Source organism: Carcharodon carcharias, chromosome 3, assembly GCF_017639515.1.
Source record: "Carcharodon carcharias isolate sCarCar2 chromosome 3, sCarCar2.pri, whole genome shotgun sequence".
Lineage (NCBI taxonomy): Eukaryota > Metazoa > Chordata > Chondrichthyes > Lamniformes > Lamnidae > Carcharodon > Carcharodon carcharias.
The window spans coordinates 25,771,901-25,791,565 of NC_054469.1; the positions used below are offsets into that span (position 1 = coordinate 25,771,901).

Here is a 19,665-nt window from a genome sequence, read left to right on the forward strand (position 1 = left end):
CAAGGCTGGGAGCGGCAGCAACAGAGAGCAGGATTTAGTGGTGGGTGCGAGTTGGTGGGGTGTACAATAGCAATTGGTATTTTTAATGTGGGTTCAGGAGCAATATACCTGATTCCTTCAGACCTACACTCAGATAAGTTACTTATTTTCTTGGTTGGCAGACTCGGTTTCTCTGAATGTAGCCAGTAATGGCAATGATTGACAGCAAACAAATCGTAGAGGTGAGCAGAAACAGGCATTAGCCCTTTATTAGCATATGCAAATAGCCTAATACCTGCTTCAGGCCTGGGTAAAGGACACCTCTTATTTGTCCTTATTCAATATGGCAGGTGACACACTTCCAGGTAAAAGTGCACCCTGCTCCAAACTGGGGCCTTTGTTGTCTGAGTAACATCCAAAAAACTATTCCACTGAAATTTCCTTAGCTGTCTCCTTCGGTCTCCATCTTGTTCCTGGCCAATTAACCATTTTAAAGTTCACCTTGAGTTTACTATTGAAGGAAATGCACTGATATTCTACCATAACTGTATAAAAACATTTTTAGAAATATTTTGATTTGATTGAAAACCAAGTCAGGGGCTAGGATTTATACTGCAAGGCTGAAAGCATAAATAAAGAAAGGCAAGAAGCATTTGTATTTTTAACTGGAGTCACTGTCATTACATAGACAATGGCCCGGATTTTCCAGGAGCTTTGAAAACATGGTCAGAGGTGAGGAGGCTGACAAAATGGCATGGGAAGGTGTTTGGCATGCTGCCGCCAAGCCATGCTATTTTGCTAGTGGCAGGAAAGGTGGCAGAAGGCAGAGACAGTGTGTAGCGGTAATGCCACTGGACTAGTAATCCAGGGCTAATACCCTGGAGATGTGGCTTTAAATACCACCACAGTAGCTAGTGAAATTTAAATTCAATTGATAAAATCTGGAATTGAAAGCTGGTTGTGGTAATGGTGAACATGAATCTATCATTGGTTGTCATTAAAACCCATCTGGTTCACTAATGTACTTTAGGGAAGGAAAACTGCCATCCTTACTCAGTCTGGCCTACATGTGACTCCAGACTCATTCAGCAACGTGGTTGACTTTTAACTGCCCTCTGAAATGGCCAATCAAGTCACTTAGTCCGAGGGCAATTAGGGATGGGCAACAAATGCTGGCCTTGCCAGCAGTGCTCACATCCTAAGAAAGAAAAAAGAAAAAAAAGCCCTGCCTGCCCTGAACTAAATTGAGCCATTTAAGTGACCAACTGCTTCTGCAGGCATCAGTAGCAGTCATTATCTTTTCTTTGAAATAGCTATGAATGGCTGAAAGGAAATAGCCAACCACCTTAGTATGCTTTCAAAAAGGCTTTCATCCAAATTTTTAGGGAATTGATCCTTTCAGAAAATGATAGAGTCATACGGACTCAAAATGTTCATTTTGTTTCTCACTCCACAGATGCTGTCAGGCTTGCTGAGTTTTTCCAGCATTTTCCATTTTTCGTTCAGATTTCCAACATTCACAGTTTTTTGCTTTTATTTGGGTGTTTCATTTTATGTTGCATTGTCCTGAGGGTGCTTTCTAACAAGTTAATTTTTATTTCTCACCTTGAACTTGAAGCTTGGCAGTTGTTTTTACATTTTCAGCTTGTGCAGAAATTTCACACGCATCCTTCAGTATCAGGTTTGTAATGGTCAAACCATGGTTGGTTCTTTCACATGATATAACATATTTCTCACTTGGTTCAATTTTGACTCCATTCTTATACCAAGTAATTGCAGCATCTTCGTGAGACACAGTGCATTTAAAGGCAGCATCCTCTCCTTCCACAGCAACTACACTGTGAAGCTCACTTTCAAACTTAATAACCTTTGGAACTGCTCCAGATCAAAACAAAAGTTTGCACATTATGGACTGATCAATCTTGCCTTTTTAGCTAATAACACACACACATAGCACACATCATCAGTATTAAATTTAATAACAGATGGGAACATTTTAAGTGTCATTGGATATAGCTGTTTTATCAATAATATGAATAGAAGAAAGATTGTTATGAAAGGAGAAAAAGACAAAAGAAAAAATTTCTACACGCAACCTACTCATGGGTTCTCATACTATTGCTTAATTTATTTCAGCAAATACAGGAAACTGAAACAAATAAGCCACTCAATTTTAACGATAAAATGTGTGCAAACTGATTGCATGTATTAAAAACTCACAGATCTAATTGGTACCTATATTATAATTCTATTTGAATCCACTTACATTGGCAGGTTTCTGTTAAGATCGATTTCATCTCAACCAAATATGCTGAAACTGAAAATGTTGACGTTCCCAGCTACTCCTTCTTTAAGCAGATTTCATTCAGATTAATTCCCTCTGACTCTATGTTGGTTTTTCAGCATAATTTAATCAGGCAGAGACAGGACAATATAGTGGAACCAATCTCACAAGGGCTTCCCTAATTATCTTTTTCTTTTATTTTATTCTTTCACAGTGGGTGTCACTAGCTAGGCCAGCATTTGTTGCCCATTCCTTAATTGCCCTTGAGAAGATGGTGGTGAGGTGCCTTCTTGAACTGTGGTAGTATATGTGGTGTAGATACACCACAGTGCTGTTACGAAGGGAGTTCCAGGATTTTGATATAGTAACAGTGAAGGAACGGCAATATAGTTCCAAGTCAGGATGGTGTGTGGCTTGGAGGCGAACTTGCAGCTGAAAGTGTTCCAATGCTTCTGCTGCCCTTGTCCTTTTAGGTGGTAGAGGTTGCGGGTTTGGAAGGTACTTTCAAAGGAGCCTTGGTGAATTCCTGCAGTGCATCTTGTAGATGGTATACCCTGCTGCCACTGTGCTGAAGGGGGTGAATGCTAAAGGTGGTGGTTGGGGTGCCGATCAAGCAGGCTGCTTTGTTCTGGATGGTGTTGACCTTCTTGATGGAACTGTGCTCATCCAGGCAAGTTAAGAGCATTCCATCACACTCCTGACATGTACCTTTTGATGGTGGACAGGCTTTGGGAAGTCAGGAGGCGAATTACTCACTGCAGAATTCCCATTCTCTGACCTGCTCTTGTAGCCACAGTATTTTCATGGCTGTTCCAGTTCAGTTTCTGGTCTTTGGTAACCCCAGGATGTTGGCAGTGGGAGATTCAGCAGCCGTAAAGCCATTGAATGTAAAGAGGCGATGGTTAGATTCTCTCTTGTTGGAGATGGTCATTGCCTGGCACATGTTACTTGCCACTTGTCAGCCCAAGCCTGGATATTGTCCAGGTCTTGCTACATATGTACACTCACTGCTTCAGTATATGAGGAGTGGCCAATGGTGCTGAACATTGTGAAATCATCAGCGAACATCCACATTTCTGATCTTATGATGGAAGGAAGGTCATTGATGAAGCAGCTGAAGACGGTTGGCCATAGGACAGTAAGCAGCTAAAGATAATAACGCTTGGAACACTATTTTTCATGGGATGAGGGCGTCACTGGCAACTGTCCTTCGCCTCTCGCTGAACCAAATTCTGGAGCTCCCTTTCTAACAGAACAGTGGGCGTACCCATACTAGATAGACTACAGTGATTGAAGGCAGTGCTCACCACCACCTTCTCAAGGGAATTCGGGATAGGAAACAAATGCTGGCCTTGCCCGCGAAGCTCACAGCCCCTGAAAGAATAAAAAATAAGGCAGGAGAGAGCTTTCCTAATATCTGCAGGTTGCTGCAAACTTCCAACCTCATGCAAAGGAATACAGTCCTTCGAGGAAACAGATAGCTCTTTCTCATCAATGATATCAGAGCAGTTCTGGTGAGAAAACCCAAACTGACAGGCTTCTGTGACACTAGAAAATTGACATCTTACAAATGGCAAGACAGATTTTTTGAGCAATATTTTCTAAGAACTGTGAAGAAGCACACTCAACAGAAACGGCTTCCACATTAATTTAATTCTCTTTTAAGTGTTATTACATTGCACTAATGCTCGTAGCATCTTTCATTTTTCTATTAGTCTTCATTTTTTTAAAAAGTGACTTAATTATATTAGCAATTACAATGATTGGCAATGGCAATGTTAGCCAAGTAACACAACTAACTACAAAAAGTGAATGCACTTTGTGGAATGCAGCAGATTTGAATCTACTGTTCCTTCCAACTTATCTGTGGGGATTTATTTTACAAAGTTAGATTTTTCAGTTGTAAATAGAAAATATTGGAAACAGTCAACAGAGGTTTTAATTACAATTTTTATGTTTTGATGGCAGTTTATCAGTATCCTGGTTTTTGCATATGCTTTGGTGTTTTGCTTTAAGTATTAAAAAGTGAATCTGCTTACTATTTTTTGAAGGAAAACTTCTTTCTAAAAGCACAAAAAAATTAAACTTTGTTTCTTATGCAAAATGCATATTTTCAGTTATATAACTATGAATTTAGCACAAACAAAAGGAGAAAGTGCTGGAAAAACTCAACTGAGCTAACAGCATCTGTGGAGAGAAAAACAGAGTTAACATTTCGAGTCCGTATGACTCTTCTTCAGATCTAAAGAGAAGTTAAAATGTGATGAAACACTCCTTCCAGGTGAAGCAGCGCTTCACTTGCACCTCCTTCAATTTGGTCCACTGCATTCACTGCTCCCAAAGTGGTCTCCTCCACATTGGAGAGACCAAATGCAGACTGGGTGACTGCTTTGCGGAACACCTTAAGTCTGTCCGCAAGCATGACCCAGACCTTCCTGTCGCTTGCCATTTCAGCGACCATCCCGCTCTCATTTTTATTCATTGTTTTATCCCCACCTTTTATCCTATTTTTGATCTTTTTCCCACCAGCATCCCCTCCTCCCACAAGGGCCACCTGTCACTTGTTCATGTTGTTCTTTCCAGTGTGCTTACCCTTGTCCTGACATTATCACATTCTGCTTTCTTATCTTAATGGCAACATCAGCACCTTCTTTAGCCAGTACCACTACCATTAACGCCCTTTTGTCCTTTTGTTCATGGCATCTTTGTCAATCTCTCCTTTGCCTCCACCTATTGCTGGCCTTCTATCCAGCTTCACCTGCTCCACCCCCCTTAAACAGTATAAATTTCATCGCATTTTTACTTCTCTTTAGCTCTGAAGAAGAGTCATACGGACTCGAAACTTTAACTCTATTTTTCTCTCCACAGATGCTGTTAGACCTGCTGAGTTTTTCCACCAGTTTCTGTTTTTGTTTCAGATTTCCAGCATCTGCAGTATTTTGCTTTTGTATGAATATAGCAAGATTGTTAAGAATATGAATATTGAATGACTAGCTCTCAAATCAGAGCCTGAACTACTAACGTTTGGGGGGATTGCCAATTCAGCTCACTCTTCAGTTAGCAAGATGTCACAAAATTTGTTTATTAAAGTAGATTGAAAATTTAACAAGGTGTTACCTTTGGTGGTCAATTTAGCAGTTGTAACATCATCCTTTGATTCGCAAAGGTATTCTCCCTCATCCTCAGTAGTTACTTCACAAATGGTCAAACTTCGCTTCTGACCATCTGCCCGTATTTTTAGCCTACGGCTTGGTTTGATTTCTGTTCCATTTCGTCGCCACAGGACATCACTCTTTGCTTGATTTAATTCACATGTAAGCACAACCGTATCATTGCACAGTGCATTTACATTTTCCAGCTTCTTCGTAAACAAGATGGGTAACTCTGCGACGAAAATATAATTTCAGTTAGCACTAGTTTGTGTTTTTCCTAAAATAGTATTAAGCTAATCAACATTTTCATAAAACAAACTGCTTTCCAAAAAATATTCACTCATATAAGGGCTGTGTTTTCCCTCAAAGTTATTATTATTACGACTTACAATATCACAATGAATAGCCCATAGTCAGAAAATAAAAACAAACTCAGCTTCAGGTGAAAAATTCTAATTCAACAAGCATTTCAACAACTTCGATTGAAAAAGCTTAGTTACAAAAATTCAGCCATGAAACCCTTACAGAGAGGGAGGAAATTGTTACTATATATTTTGGGACAAGCAATCTCCCAAAATAGAATTAGGGGATTGAAAATCGAAGAGGAGGGGAGGAACAACATGGACAACATTTATCAAAATTAATTTTTTATATATTCATTCATTAAACGTGGGCATCACTGGCTGGCCAGCATTTATTGCCCATCCCTAGTTGCCCTTGTTCAGGAGGCATTTAAGAGTCAACCACTGCTGTGGGTCTGGAGTCACATATAGGCCAGACCAGATAAGGACAGCAGATTTCCTTTCCTAAAGGACATTAGTGAACCAGATGGGCTTTTACAACAATCGACAATGGTTTCATGTTCATCATTAGACTTTTAATTCCGGATTTTTTATTGAATTCAAATTCCACCATCTGTCGTGGCAGGATTCAAACCCAGGTCCCTAGAGCTTTACCCTGTGTCTCTGGATTACTAGTCCAGTGACAATACCACTATGCCATCACCTCCCCTTATGTTGAGATGAACCTTGGAATTATCAAAGGGGCCACAAATACTGGGGATCTTCTCAGATAGTTACTAACCTGTGACCTGAATGCTGAAGGTCAGTTTTTCTCCAACTGCTTCACATACGTATTCACCTCTATCTTTTGGCTCCACATTCTGAATGATAAGCTTTCGAATTTTACCATCAGATTCAAGTTTCATCTTTTTACTCCGACTGAGCAGTTTTCCATCTCTGAACCATTTGACCTCAGTTTTGGACTGTGACACTTCACAGCTAAGAGTTGCATTCTCTGACTGTTGAACTTTCACAACCTTCTGAACAGAATCTTTATTGGCAAATCCTGTTTCAAGTTCTGCAATTAAGTAAAGTTCAATTGGTACACTGGAGAGAAAATGTCAGAGATAAATCTAATCTGCGATTCTAACTAAAAGTTAGCAAAGGTTTAATGAGAGACGCCAATTTAATAATTCCAAATTTTGTAAAACAAATTTGCTAAATTGTAATCTCTAAGTTTCCCCAGAATTCATCCTGAAGTCTTTTTAGGAGACCCAAACCACCACCATGCCTTTCTCCATCAGAAATATTGTTATCACTTTCAACATATGTCCCGCCTCCATTCCTAACTCATTCCATCTACTGCTGAAATCCTGATTTGTGTCTTGATAAAATGCACACTTCATTACACTAATGGTCTACTTATAAGCCTCCTATCCTTTCTCGCCAAAAACTGCAGCCATCCATAAATTTTCTACTCTTCTCCTAACACATACCAAATTGTGTGATTACACCTGTCTTTGTTGGTCCACATGGCCTATATTGGCCCTCAATGGACCAATGCTTTAAATTTAAAACTCATCTTATTTAAATCCATCCATGGCCTCACTATTAGACTGCTGTAACCACCTCCAACCTTTCCTAAACTCTGATCCTCCGATTCAGCCAGCTCTTGATTAAACACACATCAGTGGTCAAGCTTTCAGTCAACTTGGTACACTTTCCAGAATATCCTCTCCAAACTCCTCCACTTTTCAACCTTTCTTGCTTCCTATAAGACCTTCTTTAAAAACTATCTCTATTGCCTTTATTCACATTATGTAATTTTTAAAAATTCATTTACAGGATGTGGGCATCACTGGCTAGGCCAGCATTTATTGCTCATCTCTAATTACCCTTGAGAAGGTGGTGGTGAGCTGCCTTCTTGAACTGCTGCAGTCACTGTGGTGTAGGTACACCTACAATGCTGTTAGGGAGGGAACTCCTGGATTTTGACCCAGCGATGGTGAAGGAACGGCAATATATTTCCAAGTCAGGATGGTGAGTGACTTGGAGGGGAACTTCCAGATGGTGGTGTTCCCATATATGTGCTGCCCTTGTCCTTTTTGATGGTAATGATCATGGGTTTGGGAGGTGCTGCCTAAGCAGCCTTGGTGAGTTTCTGCAGTGCATCTTGTAGATAGTACATACAGCTGTCACTGTGCATCGGCGGTGGAGCGAGTGCATGTTTGTTCAAGTGGTGCCAATGAAGCAGGCTGCTTTGTCCTAGATGGTGTCAAGCTTCTTGAGTGTTATTGGAGCTGCACTCATCCAGGCAAATGAAGAATATTCCATCACACTCCTGACTTGTGCCTTGTAGATGGTGGACAGGCTTTGGGGAGTCAGAAAGTGAGTCGCTTGCTGCAGGATTCTTAGCCTCTGACCTACTCCTATAGCCACGCTATTTATGCGGCTAGTCCAGTTCAGTTTCTAGTCAATGGTAACCCCCAGGATGTTCACAATGAGGAATTCAGCGATGGCAATGCCATTGAACATCAAGGGACAATGGTTAGATTCTCTCTTAGTGGAGATGGTCATTGCCTAGCACTTGTGTGACACTTATGTTACTTGCTACTTGTCAGCCCAAGCCTGGATATCGCCCAAGTTTTGCTGCATTTGGACACGGGTTGCTTCAGTATCTGAGGAGTCACAAATGGTGCTGAACATTGTGCAATCAACAGCAAACATCCCCGTTTCTGACCTTATGATGGAAGGAAGGTCACTGATGAAGCAACTGAAAATGGTTGGGCCCAGGGTACTATCCTGAGGAAATCCTGCAGTGGTGTCCTGGAACTAAGCTGATTGAACTCCAAACAATCAGAACTATCTTCCTTTGTGCTAGGTATGACTCTTATTAGCAAAGAGTTTTGCCCCTGATTCCCATCGACTCCAGTTTTGCTAGGGCCCCTTGATGCCACAATAGGTCAAATACTGCCTTGATGTCAAGGGCAGTCACTCTCACCTCGCCTCTGGAGTTTAGCTCTTCTGTCCATGTTTGAACCAAGGCTGTAATGAGGTCAGAAGCTGAGTGACCCTGGCGGAACCCAAACTGAGCGTCAGTGAGCAGGTTATTGCTAAGTAAGTGCCGCTTGATAGCCCTGTTGAAGAAGCCTTCCATCACTTTACAGATTATCGAGAGTTGATTGATGGGGCGGAAATTGGCCATATTGGATTTGTCCTGCTTTCTGTGTACAGGACATACCTGGGCAATTTTCCACATTGCTGGGTAGATGCCAGTGTTGTAGCTGTACTGAAACAGCTTGACTAGGGATGCAGCATGTTCTAGAGCACGAGTCTTCAGTGCTATTGCCGGAATATTGTCAGGACCTATAGCTTTTGCAGTGTCCAGTGCTTTCAGCCATTTCTCGATATTGTGTGGAGTGAATTGAATTGGCTAAAGACTGCATCTGTGATGCTGGGGACCTCCGGAGGAGGCCGAGATGGGTCATCCACTTGGCACTTCTGGCTGAAGATTGTTGCAAATGCTTCAGCCTTATCTTTTGCATTGATGTGCTGGGCTCCTCCATCATTGAGGATGAGGATATTTGTGGAGCCTCCTCCTCCAGTGAGTTGTTTAAATGTTCACCACCATTCATGACTGGATGTGGCAAGACTGCAGAGTTTAGATCTGATCTATTGGTTGTGGAATCTCTCAGCTCTGTCTATCACTAACCACCTATGCGGTTTGGCACGCAAGTAGTCCTGCGTAGTAGCTTCACCAGGTTGACACCTCATTTTTAGGTATGCCTGGTGCTGCTCCTGGTATGCCCTTCTGACTCTTCATTGCACCAGGGTTGATCCCCTGGCTTGGTGGTAATGGCAGAGTGCGGGATATGCCGGGCCATGAGGTTACGGATTGTGGTTGAGAACAATTCTCTGCTGCTGATGGCCCACAGTGCATCATAGATGCCCAGTCTTGAGTTGCTAGATCTGTTTGAGATCTATCCCATTTAGCATGGTGGTAGTGCCACACAACACGATGGAGGGTATCCTCAATGTGAAGACGGGACTTCGTCTCCACAAGGTCTGTGTGGTGGTCACTCCTACTGATACAGTCAAGGGCAGATGCGTCTGCAACAGGCAGTTTGGTGAGGATGAGGACAAGTATGTTTTTCCCTCTTGTTGGTTCCCCCACTACCTGCCGCAGACAGTCTAGCAGCAATGTCCTTTAGGACTCAGCCAGCTCAGTCTGTAGTTGTGCTACCAAGCCACTATTGTTGATGGACATTGAAACCCTCCACCCAAAGTACATTCTGTGCCCTTGCCACCCTCAGTGCTTCCTCCAACTGGTGTTCAACATGGAGTACTGATTCAGCAACTGAGCTGGGGGCAGTATGTGATAATCAGCAGGAGGTTTCCTTGCCCAGGTTCGACCTGATGCCATGACACTTCATTAGGGGCCGTGTCGATGTTGAGGATGCTCAGGGCAACTCCCTCCTGAATGTATACCACCGTGCAGGGTCCCACCTCTGCTGGGTCTGTCCTGCCGATGGGACAGGACATACACAAGAATGGTGATGGTGGTGTCTGGAACATGATCTGTACAGTATGATTCTGTGTGTATGTAAGGTATGATTCCGTGTGTATGACTGTTGCTTGACCAGTCTGTGGGACAGCGTTCCCAATTTTGGCACAAGCCCCCAAATGTTGGAGGACTTTGCAGGGTTGACAGGGCTGGGCTTGCTGTTGTTGTTTCTGGTGCCTAGGTTCATGCCAGCTGGGCCATCCGGTTTCCTTCCTTTTTAGCAGTTTGATTTAACTGAGTGGCTTGGTCGGCCATTTCAGAGTCAAGCACATTACTGTGGATCTGGAGTCACATGAAGACTAGATGAGGACGACAGATTTCCTTCCCTAAAGGGCACTAGTAAATCAGATGGGTTTTTATGACACTCAATTCATGGTCATCATTAGACTTTTAATTCCAGATTTTTATTGAATTCAAATTCCACCATCGGCCATGGTAGGATTCAAACCAAGGTCCCCAGAGCATTATCCCAGAGGGTTACCAGTCCAGTGACAATACCACTAAGCCACCACCTCCCCCTCGGGGTTACCCTCCGATTGTCTTGGAATTTGTACTTTATCACCCTTTGTGACAATCTTCTGCATTAAAGGCACAATATGAATGCAAGTTGTTGTTTTCAAAGCAAGGTGAGAGCAGATGCACAGAAGGATATAGGGAGAGATCGCTAGACAATATGGCATAATGCTTGACAGAACTAAAATGAATGATAGAGCAAAAGGAGTGGGGAACAAGAAATGGAGGATGTGTACAAGAGCATATGGCAGGATAAGATCACAGAGACGCAATGGCATGCAACCATATGGGCTTTCAGAGAGCAAATTAACCTTGAAAGGAAAAAAGTTGATGATAGATAGGCTTTTATGTGTGAGGATGTGGGAGATTTCATTCGGAAAGGTTGTTTCTGTTTCATCTGTTCCATTCCCCCTACTGTTCCCACTCATCCATCTCTGTAAACATGTCTTCTTCTCTTTCAATTACCTATTCCAACACCGACATTGCTCTTCTATCAAAGATTTTTCCTGTGAATACACAGTCATCTCTGGTGCAAATCAGGGAATCAACTTTTGCCCCTATCTCATCATAATTTATATGGTATCAAAATGGCAGCAAAGAGCTGAAGGAAGCAGAGGACTAAAAATGAGGCAAAACTGGGCAGCTAAATTGGAAGATTTTGGAAGGGAGTCATGGCAGAGTAGTTGCAAGGTAAAGGTTCAATGTAGGGTATGTACTGAACAGAATGGTTGAATTGAAAGTGCTCTTTTTGAGGAAGTCATTTTGTTCATTTTGAATGAGATAGGAACAATGTTAAACCATAGAAATAAGTTCTTGTCAGTTGGCATTGGAGCAAATGAAAATAATTAGAGACAGCAAACAGAGCAAATGACTCAATTTCCGAATGATTGCTGGTCCCTCCCATGGACAGATTGTCTCCAGATAACGGTTTTCCCTTAACTACCTTTGTTGCAACATGAATACAACATTAGGCTAATTATTATAACGTTATTATAATCTGAGAGGATGCTTCCTTTTGTTGGAGAATCTAGAACTAGGGGATACAGTTTAGCAATAAGGGATCTCGCATTTAATTAAGAGATGAGGAGGAATTCCTTCTCTCAGAACGTTGCTAGTCTGTGAAATTCTCTTCTCCAGAGACCAGTGGAGGCTGTGCCATTCAATACATTCAAGGGTGAAATGCAGTGGATATCATTTATACACTTAAACAAATTTTCCACCATTCATAGGGCAAAGGTACAACAGTGGAATAGCAGAAACTCCAAAGAATTCCCACCATTTGTTAGAAAAATGCAATGTGAGAAATAATTATCTCTGAAAATATCTCCAATGAACAAAAACATAAAAACCAGATAGTAAACCCATTAACAATGATTAATGATTACTAACCTGTAACCTCGACATGGAAAATCAATTTCTCTCCAGCTGCTTCGCAGATATAATTGCCTCCGTCCTGTAACTCTGCATTCTGAATAATAAGTCTTCGAATTTTACCATCAGATTCAGGTTTAACTTTCTGACTGGAACTGAGAATTTTTCCACCTTTGGACCATTTGACCTCAGTTTTAAGTTGGGACACTTCACAGCTGAGAATAGCATTGTCTGATGCTCGGACCTTTAACTCTTTCTGAACGAGTTCTTTATTGGCAAATACAGGTTTTGGTTCTGCAAACAAAGAGTTTCCACTAATAATTAAAAAATCAAGAATTTTTAAGAATAGGAAAATGTTGTTAGACCCAGTAAGACCATCTCTCTTGGTGTTATTAATCCCACCTAGCTACTTTCTCCTCAAACTTTTCTATCTTCTAACAACATATCTACATGTTCCTTGAATTAATTTCTACTGTTATTTCAATGTTGCTTCAGCACTTGCTTAGCAATAACCTGCTCATTGACACCCAGTTTGGGTTCCACCAGGGCCATTCAGCCCCTGACCTCATTACAGCCTTGGTTCAAACATGGCCAAAAGAGCTGAACCCCTGATGTGAGGTGAGAGTGATGCCCTTGACATCAAGGTAGCATTTGACAGAGTGTGGTATCCAGGAGCCTTAGCAAAACTGGAGTCAATGGGAATCAGGAGGAAAATTCTCTGATGGTTGGAGTCATGCTGAGCACAAAGGCAGGTGGCTGTGGCTATTGGAGGTCAGTCATCTCAGCTTCAGGACATCGTTGCAGGAGTTCCTCAGGGTGGTCCAACCATTTTCAGCTGCTTCATCAATGACCTTCCCTCCATCATAAGGTCAGAAGTGGGGATGTTCGCTGATGACTGCACAATGTACAACAACATTCGCAACTCCTCAGAGACGGAAGCAGTCCACGTCCAAGTGCAGCAAGACCTGGGCAATATCCAGGCTTGGGCTAACAAGTGACAAATACCATTTGTGCCACACAAATGTCAGGCAATGACCATCTCCAACAAGAGAGAATCCAACCATCGTCCCTTGATGTTCAATGGCATTACCATCACTGAATCCCCCACTATCAACATCCTGGGGGTTGACCAGAAACTGAACTGGACCAGCCATATAAATACTGTGGCTACAAGAGCAGGTCTGAGGCTAGGAATCATGCGAAGAGTGTGTCCTGACTTCCCAAAGCCTGTCCACCATCGTCAAGGCACAAGTCAGGAGTGTGATGGAATACTCCCCACTCGTCTGGATGAGAGCAGCTCCCACAATACTCAAGAAGCTTGACAACGTCCAAGACAAAGCAGCCTGCTTGATAGGCACCACATCCACAAACATTCACTTCCTCCATCACCGATACACAGCAGCAGCAATGTATACCATCTACAAGACACACTGAGGAATTCACCAAGGCTCCTTAGGCAGCATCTTCTAAACCCATAAGCACTACCATCTAGAAAGACAAGGGCAGCAGATAGATGGGAGTACCACCACCTTCAAGTCACTCGTCATCCTGACTTGGAAATATATCGCTGTTCCTTCAGTGTCATTGGGTCAAAATCCTGGGACTCCCTTCCTAACAGCACTGTGGATGTACTTACACTACATGGACTGCAACGGTTCAAGAAAGCAGCTCACCACCACCTTCCCAAGAGCAACTAGGGATGGGCAATAAATTCTGGCCCAGCCAGCGAAGCCAACATCCCATTAATGCAAAAATAAAAGAAATTGTGCTTCCCTGGTAATTTTTACCACTACTCTAATGCATTTTGTTTGAAAAGTTATAGCTATCTCATCTTCTTACTCCAAACCAAATCCTAAGCTGAAAACGGACAAATCAGATTATCCTCCATGTTCCCATGCCTATTAGGATGCCTAACAAATTGTAATCCAAAGGAAGGCACTTCTACCCATTCCTATTAAACTGAACCAACACTTTGGGCCACTTCTAGGAATGGCACATGCTGCTGAATAACAGGTGCTCTGCTGAATTACGGGGGCTCTGCAGCCCAGATCTTAGTAGGCCTACTAAGGCCCTAAAATTTGGGTTTGCCCTGAGGCAGCCAGCCACAGCTGCATTCATGAAAAATTGCCCAATGGACACTAGCAAATTAAGAAGTTAAATTATTTACCTCCATGTGGATTTGGAAGGAGCACGGGTGCACCTTCCAACCCCCCAGTGCAAGACCCAATCGTCACAACCTCAAAGACTCTAAAGTACTTCGTACCAACTACTCTTATTAAATTGCTGATATTCATTCTAAAGGCTCACTGATGACAAATGACCATGATCTTCATCGTCACATAGGTAAGCCATTCAAAGCTTCAAGTCTGTTCATTAAATCAGGGCCAAAATGTACCTCAACTCTGATGAAAGGTCATCAACCTGAAACGTTAACTCTGTTTCTCGCTCCACAGGAGCTGCTTGACCAGCTGAGCGTTCCAGCATTTTCTGTTTTCATTTCAAATTGGAAGGATCTGCAGTCTTTTGCTTCTCTATCTCAATTCCATTTGCCTGCTTTCATTCCATATCCCTTGATACCCTTCCCTAACAAATAATGACTGATTTCAAAGAGATTAAGATAAAGAGAAACAAAAAAAGTGATCTTTTGCATTGACAAGTTTCTTGTAATGTAACAGATGAACACTGGAAATATTAAAGAGGAAACGAATGCTGGGGACTAACCTGTAACCTGAATATTGAAGGTCAGTTTCTCTCCACCTGCTTCACATATGTAGTCGCCGCCATCTTTTGACTGCACATTCTGAATGATAAGCTTTCGAATTTTACCATCAGATTCAAGTTTCATCTTTTTACTCTGACTGAGTAGTTTTCCATCTCTGAACCATTTGACCTCAGTTTTGGACTGTGACATTTCACAGCTGAGAATAGCATTCTCTGACTGGCAAACTTTTACTTCTTTCTGAACTGAATCTTTATTGGCAAATCCGGCTTCCAGTTCTACAATCAAGAAAAATTCAATTGGAATGCTGGAGAGAGAAATGGCAGAGATAAACCTAACCAGTGATTTCAGCTCAAAGTTAGTTAAGGCTTAATATGGGATGTCAATATAATAGTACATCTAATATGTAAAAAATTGTGAATTTTATAAGATAAGGATTTCTAATCTCCAATTGGCCCAGAATTCCTCTCAACTCATTGGGCAGAATCATCCCAGATTTGCACTTCCACCTCCATTCCCTTCTCATGCCATGTGCTGCTTGAAGCCCTCATATATGCTGTTATAAAAATTCAAGCTTGATTATTCCACTGCTCACCCTCCTTACAATTCTCTTTGCTACACAATCTGAAGTCATCCATAACTCATATTAACCCCAATTCACCAATGCTTTAAATTGAAAATCCATCCTTGTGTTTAAATCTCTCCATGGTTTCATTTTCCCTACCTAATACATCCTCCAGCCCTAAAACCTGCCCCTCATACATCCATCCCTTCAATCAACAATTGGCAGGCATGCCTTTAGTCATCTTGCTTCCACTCTCCAGAATTCCCACTCCAAACTATTTGATCCATCCGTTTCCCTTGCTTCCTTTAAAACCTTCTTTACAACCCAACTCATTTCCAAACCTTATACACTCCCCCTATTTGATTGGAGTTTGTATCTTACCACACATACTTCTGTGTAACTCTTTGGGACGGTTTTCTACGTTAAAGGAACTATCTTAATATGGGATATCATTAAGGAGAAGATTCTTTGTGACAGGATTTACTACCATTTGGAAGCAAATGGGCATATTAGTGAGAGGCAGCATGGTTTTGTGAAGGGAAGGTCGTGCCTCACTACCTTGATCGAATTTTTCGAGGAAGTGACAAAGCTGATCCGACAATGGAAGGGCAGCGGATGTTATCTACATGGATTTCAGTAAGACCTTGGACAAGGTCCCTCATGGCAGACTGGTACAGAAGGTAAAGTCGCACGGGATCAGAGGTGAGCTGACAAGATGGGTACAGAATTGGCTTGATCATAGAAGATAGAGGATAGCAGTGGAGAGCCGTGACTAGTGGTGTTCCGCAGGGATCAGTGCTGGGACCTTTGCTGTTTGTAGTATACGTAAATGATTTTGAGGAAAATGTAACTGGGCTAATTAGTAAGTTTGCAGACGACACTAAGGTTGGAGGAGTCGCAGACAGTGAAGAGGATTGTCAAAGGATACAACGAGTTGTAGATCAGTTGAAGACTTGGGCGGAGAAATGGCATATGGAGTTTAATCTGGACAAATGCGAGGTAATGCATCTTGGAAGATCTAATACAGGCAGGAATTACACAGTAAATGGCAGAACCCTTAAGTGCATCGACGGGCAGAGGGATCTGGGTGTACAGGTCCACAGGTCACTGAAAGTGGCAACACAGGTGAATATGGTAGTCAGGAAGGCATATGGCATGCTTGCCTTCATCGGCAGGGGTATTGAGTATAGAAGCTGGGAAGTCATGCTGCAGCTGTATAGAACCTTGGTTAGGCCACACTTGGAATATTGCGTGCAATTCTGGTCGCCACAGTACCAGAAGGATATGGAGGCATTGGAGAGGGTGCAGAGGAGGTTTACCAGGATGCTGCCTGGTCTGGAGATTATTAGCTATGAGGAGAGCTTGGAGACACTCGGATTGTTCTCACTAGAGCGACGGAGATTGAGGGGCGACTTGATGGAAGTTTACAAAATTATGAGTGGAATGGACAGAGTAGATAGTCAGAAGCTTTTTCCCAGGGTGGAAGAGTCAATTACTAGGGGACATAGATTTAAGGTGAGAGGAGAAAACTTCAGAGGAGATGTGGGGGGCAAGTTTTTTACACAGAGGGTAGTGAGTGTCTGGAATTCGCTGCCAGAGGAGGTGGTGGAAGCAGGTACAATAGTGGTGTTTAAGAGGAAGCTTGACAAATACATGAATAGGATGGGAATAGAGGGATACGGCCCCCAGGAGCAAAATGTTTTAGTTTGACAGGCAATATGATCAGCGCAGGCTTGGAGGGCCGAAGGGCCTGTTCCTGTGCTGTACTTTTCTTTGTTCTTTGCTCTAAATACAAGCTGCTGTTGTTTTAAAGCAAGTGAAAGTAGCAAGGCAGAAGAATTAGGGAGAGAGTTCTAGCAACCAGCAAAATTATGGCAATAGAGAGAGAGAAACTCCAAAGAATTCCATATGTTAGGAAAATGCAAGGTGAGAGATAACTATAATTTGACAATACCTTCAGAAAACACATTAAAAGTCAACAGTAAACTATCAACAATGATTACTAACCTGTAACCTCAATATGGAAAATCAGTTTCTCTCCGGCTGCTTCGCAAATGTAATTGCCTCCATCCTTTAACTCTGCATTCTGAATGACAAGTTTTCTAATTCTACCATCAGATTCAAGTTTAACCTTCCAACTGGGACTGAGAATTTTTCCACTTTTGGACCATTTGACCTCAGTTTTGAGTTGGGACACTTCACAGCTGAGAATAGCATTCTCTGATGCACGAACTGTTATCTGTTTCTCAACTGATTCTTTATTGACAAACCCTGGCTCTGGTTCTGCAAACAAAAGAGTTCTGACTGGTAAGTAATATTATGATATTTTTTTAATAATAGGCAAGTGTAATTAGGCTCAACAAGCCCATCCTTTTTATTGTTGTAACCCATATTTCCGGTTTTTTTCTGGCACCATCATCCCTTTTGTTACTTTACAGCTTCTGCTTTCCACCCAAACACAGACCCACCCAAACTCTTTATTCTTTCCCCTTTCCCTTCATTTCTCTAACTTGCTTGAAAACTGTTAAATCGCTAACTTCTTCTAGTTTTGATGAAAGATCATCAACCTGAGATATAGGACAAAATTTAATGCCCCCCCCCCACCCCCAACTCCCCAGGAGCATTCTAGGAAGTGGTTTGCTGCATAATTAGGTGGGAAGGCAGCAGGTGGCGAGCCCATCGCCATTCCAACTTGCCCACAGGGATGGGGAAGATCGAGACCAGCTTTCCTGCCCCTTGGCCAATTAAGACTCTTAAGGCTCACAAAAAGTCCTGCCACCAGTGGTATTCTATGCTTTTGGGGGCTATGCCACATTGGCAGGTCACCAAGTTTACCCTTGCAATAAAAACAAAAATTGCTGGAAAAACTCAGCAGATCTGTCAACAACTATGAAGAGAGAAACAAGAGTTAACATTTCAAGTCAACTTGACTTCTCTTCTGAACCCTTCTAACTTTCCTGCGGGCTCAGGAGGGCCCACCTGACCTGGCACACTGTGCCCATGACCCCACCCCCACCCCCAGTGGCAATGGCCGGCCCCACTGGAAGATTCCCACATGCCCTCCACATTAAACACCTCCCACTCCCTCACCAGAGCCCTCCCCACTCACCTTTATTCTGGGGCCTCCAATTGCTGCTGCACTGAGCCTCCTGCAATACCAGTTAAGACCACCACTTCCTCAGTCGCATTTAATTGGGATGAAGACCTGGTGACCACCTAATTTCCCAGCAGCTCTTGGAGGCAGGCTCCTCGCCTTTAAAAGTGCTGGAACTGAACAGCAGATGGTTAGCTGCTGACTTTAATTCCATCAGGGCTTCAGGAAATGACTGTGGCGGGGTTGCCACCAGTGCAGCCAATAAATTCAGCCCGTTAACGCTATTACCTCTCCACAGATGCTGCCTGAAGTGAAGTGAATTGCTGACTTTGCTTGACTGAAATCTTTAAAATGGTTACAATAAGTTGTTCTTTCTGCGACTGATTTTGCCGATGGCTGGAATTTTCCAGCCCCATTGGCGTCAGACGTCATGGCGGGTGGGCAGGAAACAATTTGGAAAGATGTCCAAAAATCGGTTTTACGCCATTCTGAAACCAGTTTGTGATCATCTGTCCAACCATCAATGACAAGCCGCGTTTCCCGCACTGCACATCGGGAACATCATTTTAATACATTTCCATCTAATTATAAGCCCTGTTTGCCGGAATTGTCCTCCCCCGCAGGATCATCTGGGCATCCAATCACGCCTACGTGTTTCACAACTGCATATAAGGAATGTGCACCTGGCAACCTGAACTTCGAAAGGAACTCAGAGACGAGTGCATACAACCTTGCGCAGCATTCCTGAGCATCGCCTGAAGGACGTCAAGGCAGAGGCGCCGTTCAATCACGGGGGGAACAGGCAAGTACCTTATTCCCAGCTGGCTTTCAATGCAGTGCTGGGGCAAGGGCTCCAGCGTGGGGCAGGCTGGGCTGGGGAGAAAGGCAGCATATAAAGGAAATACTCAAGCACGTGCTAGGGGGCGGGGGGGGAGGGTGTGGTGAGGGAAGCGGCCATGCACTTGGAAAAACTTGTCAAAAGTGAGCATTCTTCCGCAGCTGTGACTGTTCTCATGACCCTTCAACAGAACGTCAACTCTTTTCTTCTCCGCCGATGATGCCAGACCTGCTGAGTTTTTCCAGGTAATTCTGTTTTTGTTTTGGATTTCCAGCATCCGCAGTTTTTAGCTCCATTAACATGCT

At 42.9% G+C, this 19,665-nt stretch overlaps 1 protein-coding gene across 6 annotated transcripts in view; it reads right to left on the reverse strand.

The window, feature by feature from the left end:
- The window catches only part of obscnb (obscurin, cytoskeletal calmodulin and titin-interacting RhoGEF b), a 625,157-nt gene that overhangs the window by 499,929 nt on the left and 105,563 nt on the right, over nucleotides 1-19,665 (reverse strand). For 5 of the 6 annotated variants that reach the window (XM_041184479.1, XM_041184482.1, XM_041184477.1 and 2 more), the window contains exons 9-14: nucleotides 17,436-17,711; nucleotides 14,866-15,141; nucleotides 12,163-12,438; nucleotides 6,499-6,774; nucleotides 5,381-5,647; nucleotides 1,585-1,854 (exon numbers count right to left, since the gene is read on the reverse strand). In XM_041184479.1, coding sequence (XP_041040413.1) covers nucleotides 1,585-1,854; nucleotides 5,381-5,647; nucleotides 6,499-6,774; nucleotides 12,163-12,438; nucleotides 14,866-15,141; nucleotides 17,436-17,711 — 1,641 coding nt within the window. The remainder of the gene's footprint in view (nucleotides 1-1,584; nucleotides 1,855-5,380; nucleotides 5,648-6,498; nucleotides 6,775-12,162; nucleotides 12,439-14,865; nucleotides 15,142-17,435; nucleotides 17,712-19,665) is intronic. The other variant, XM_041184481.1, reaches the window with a different exon arrangement.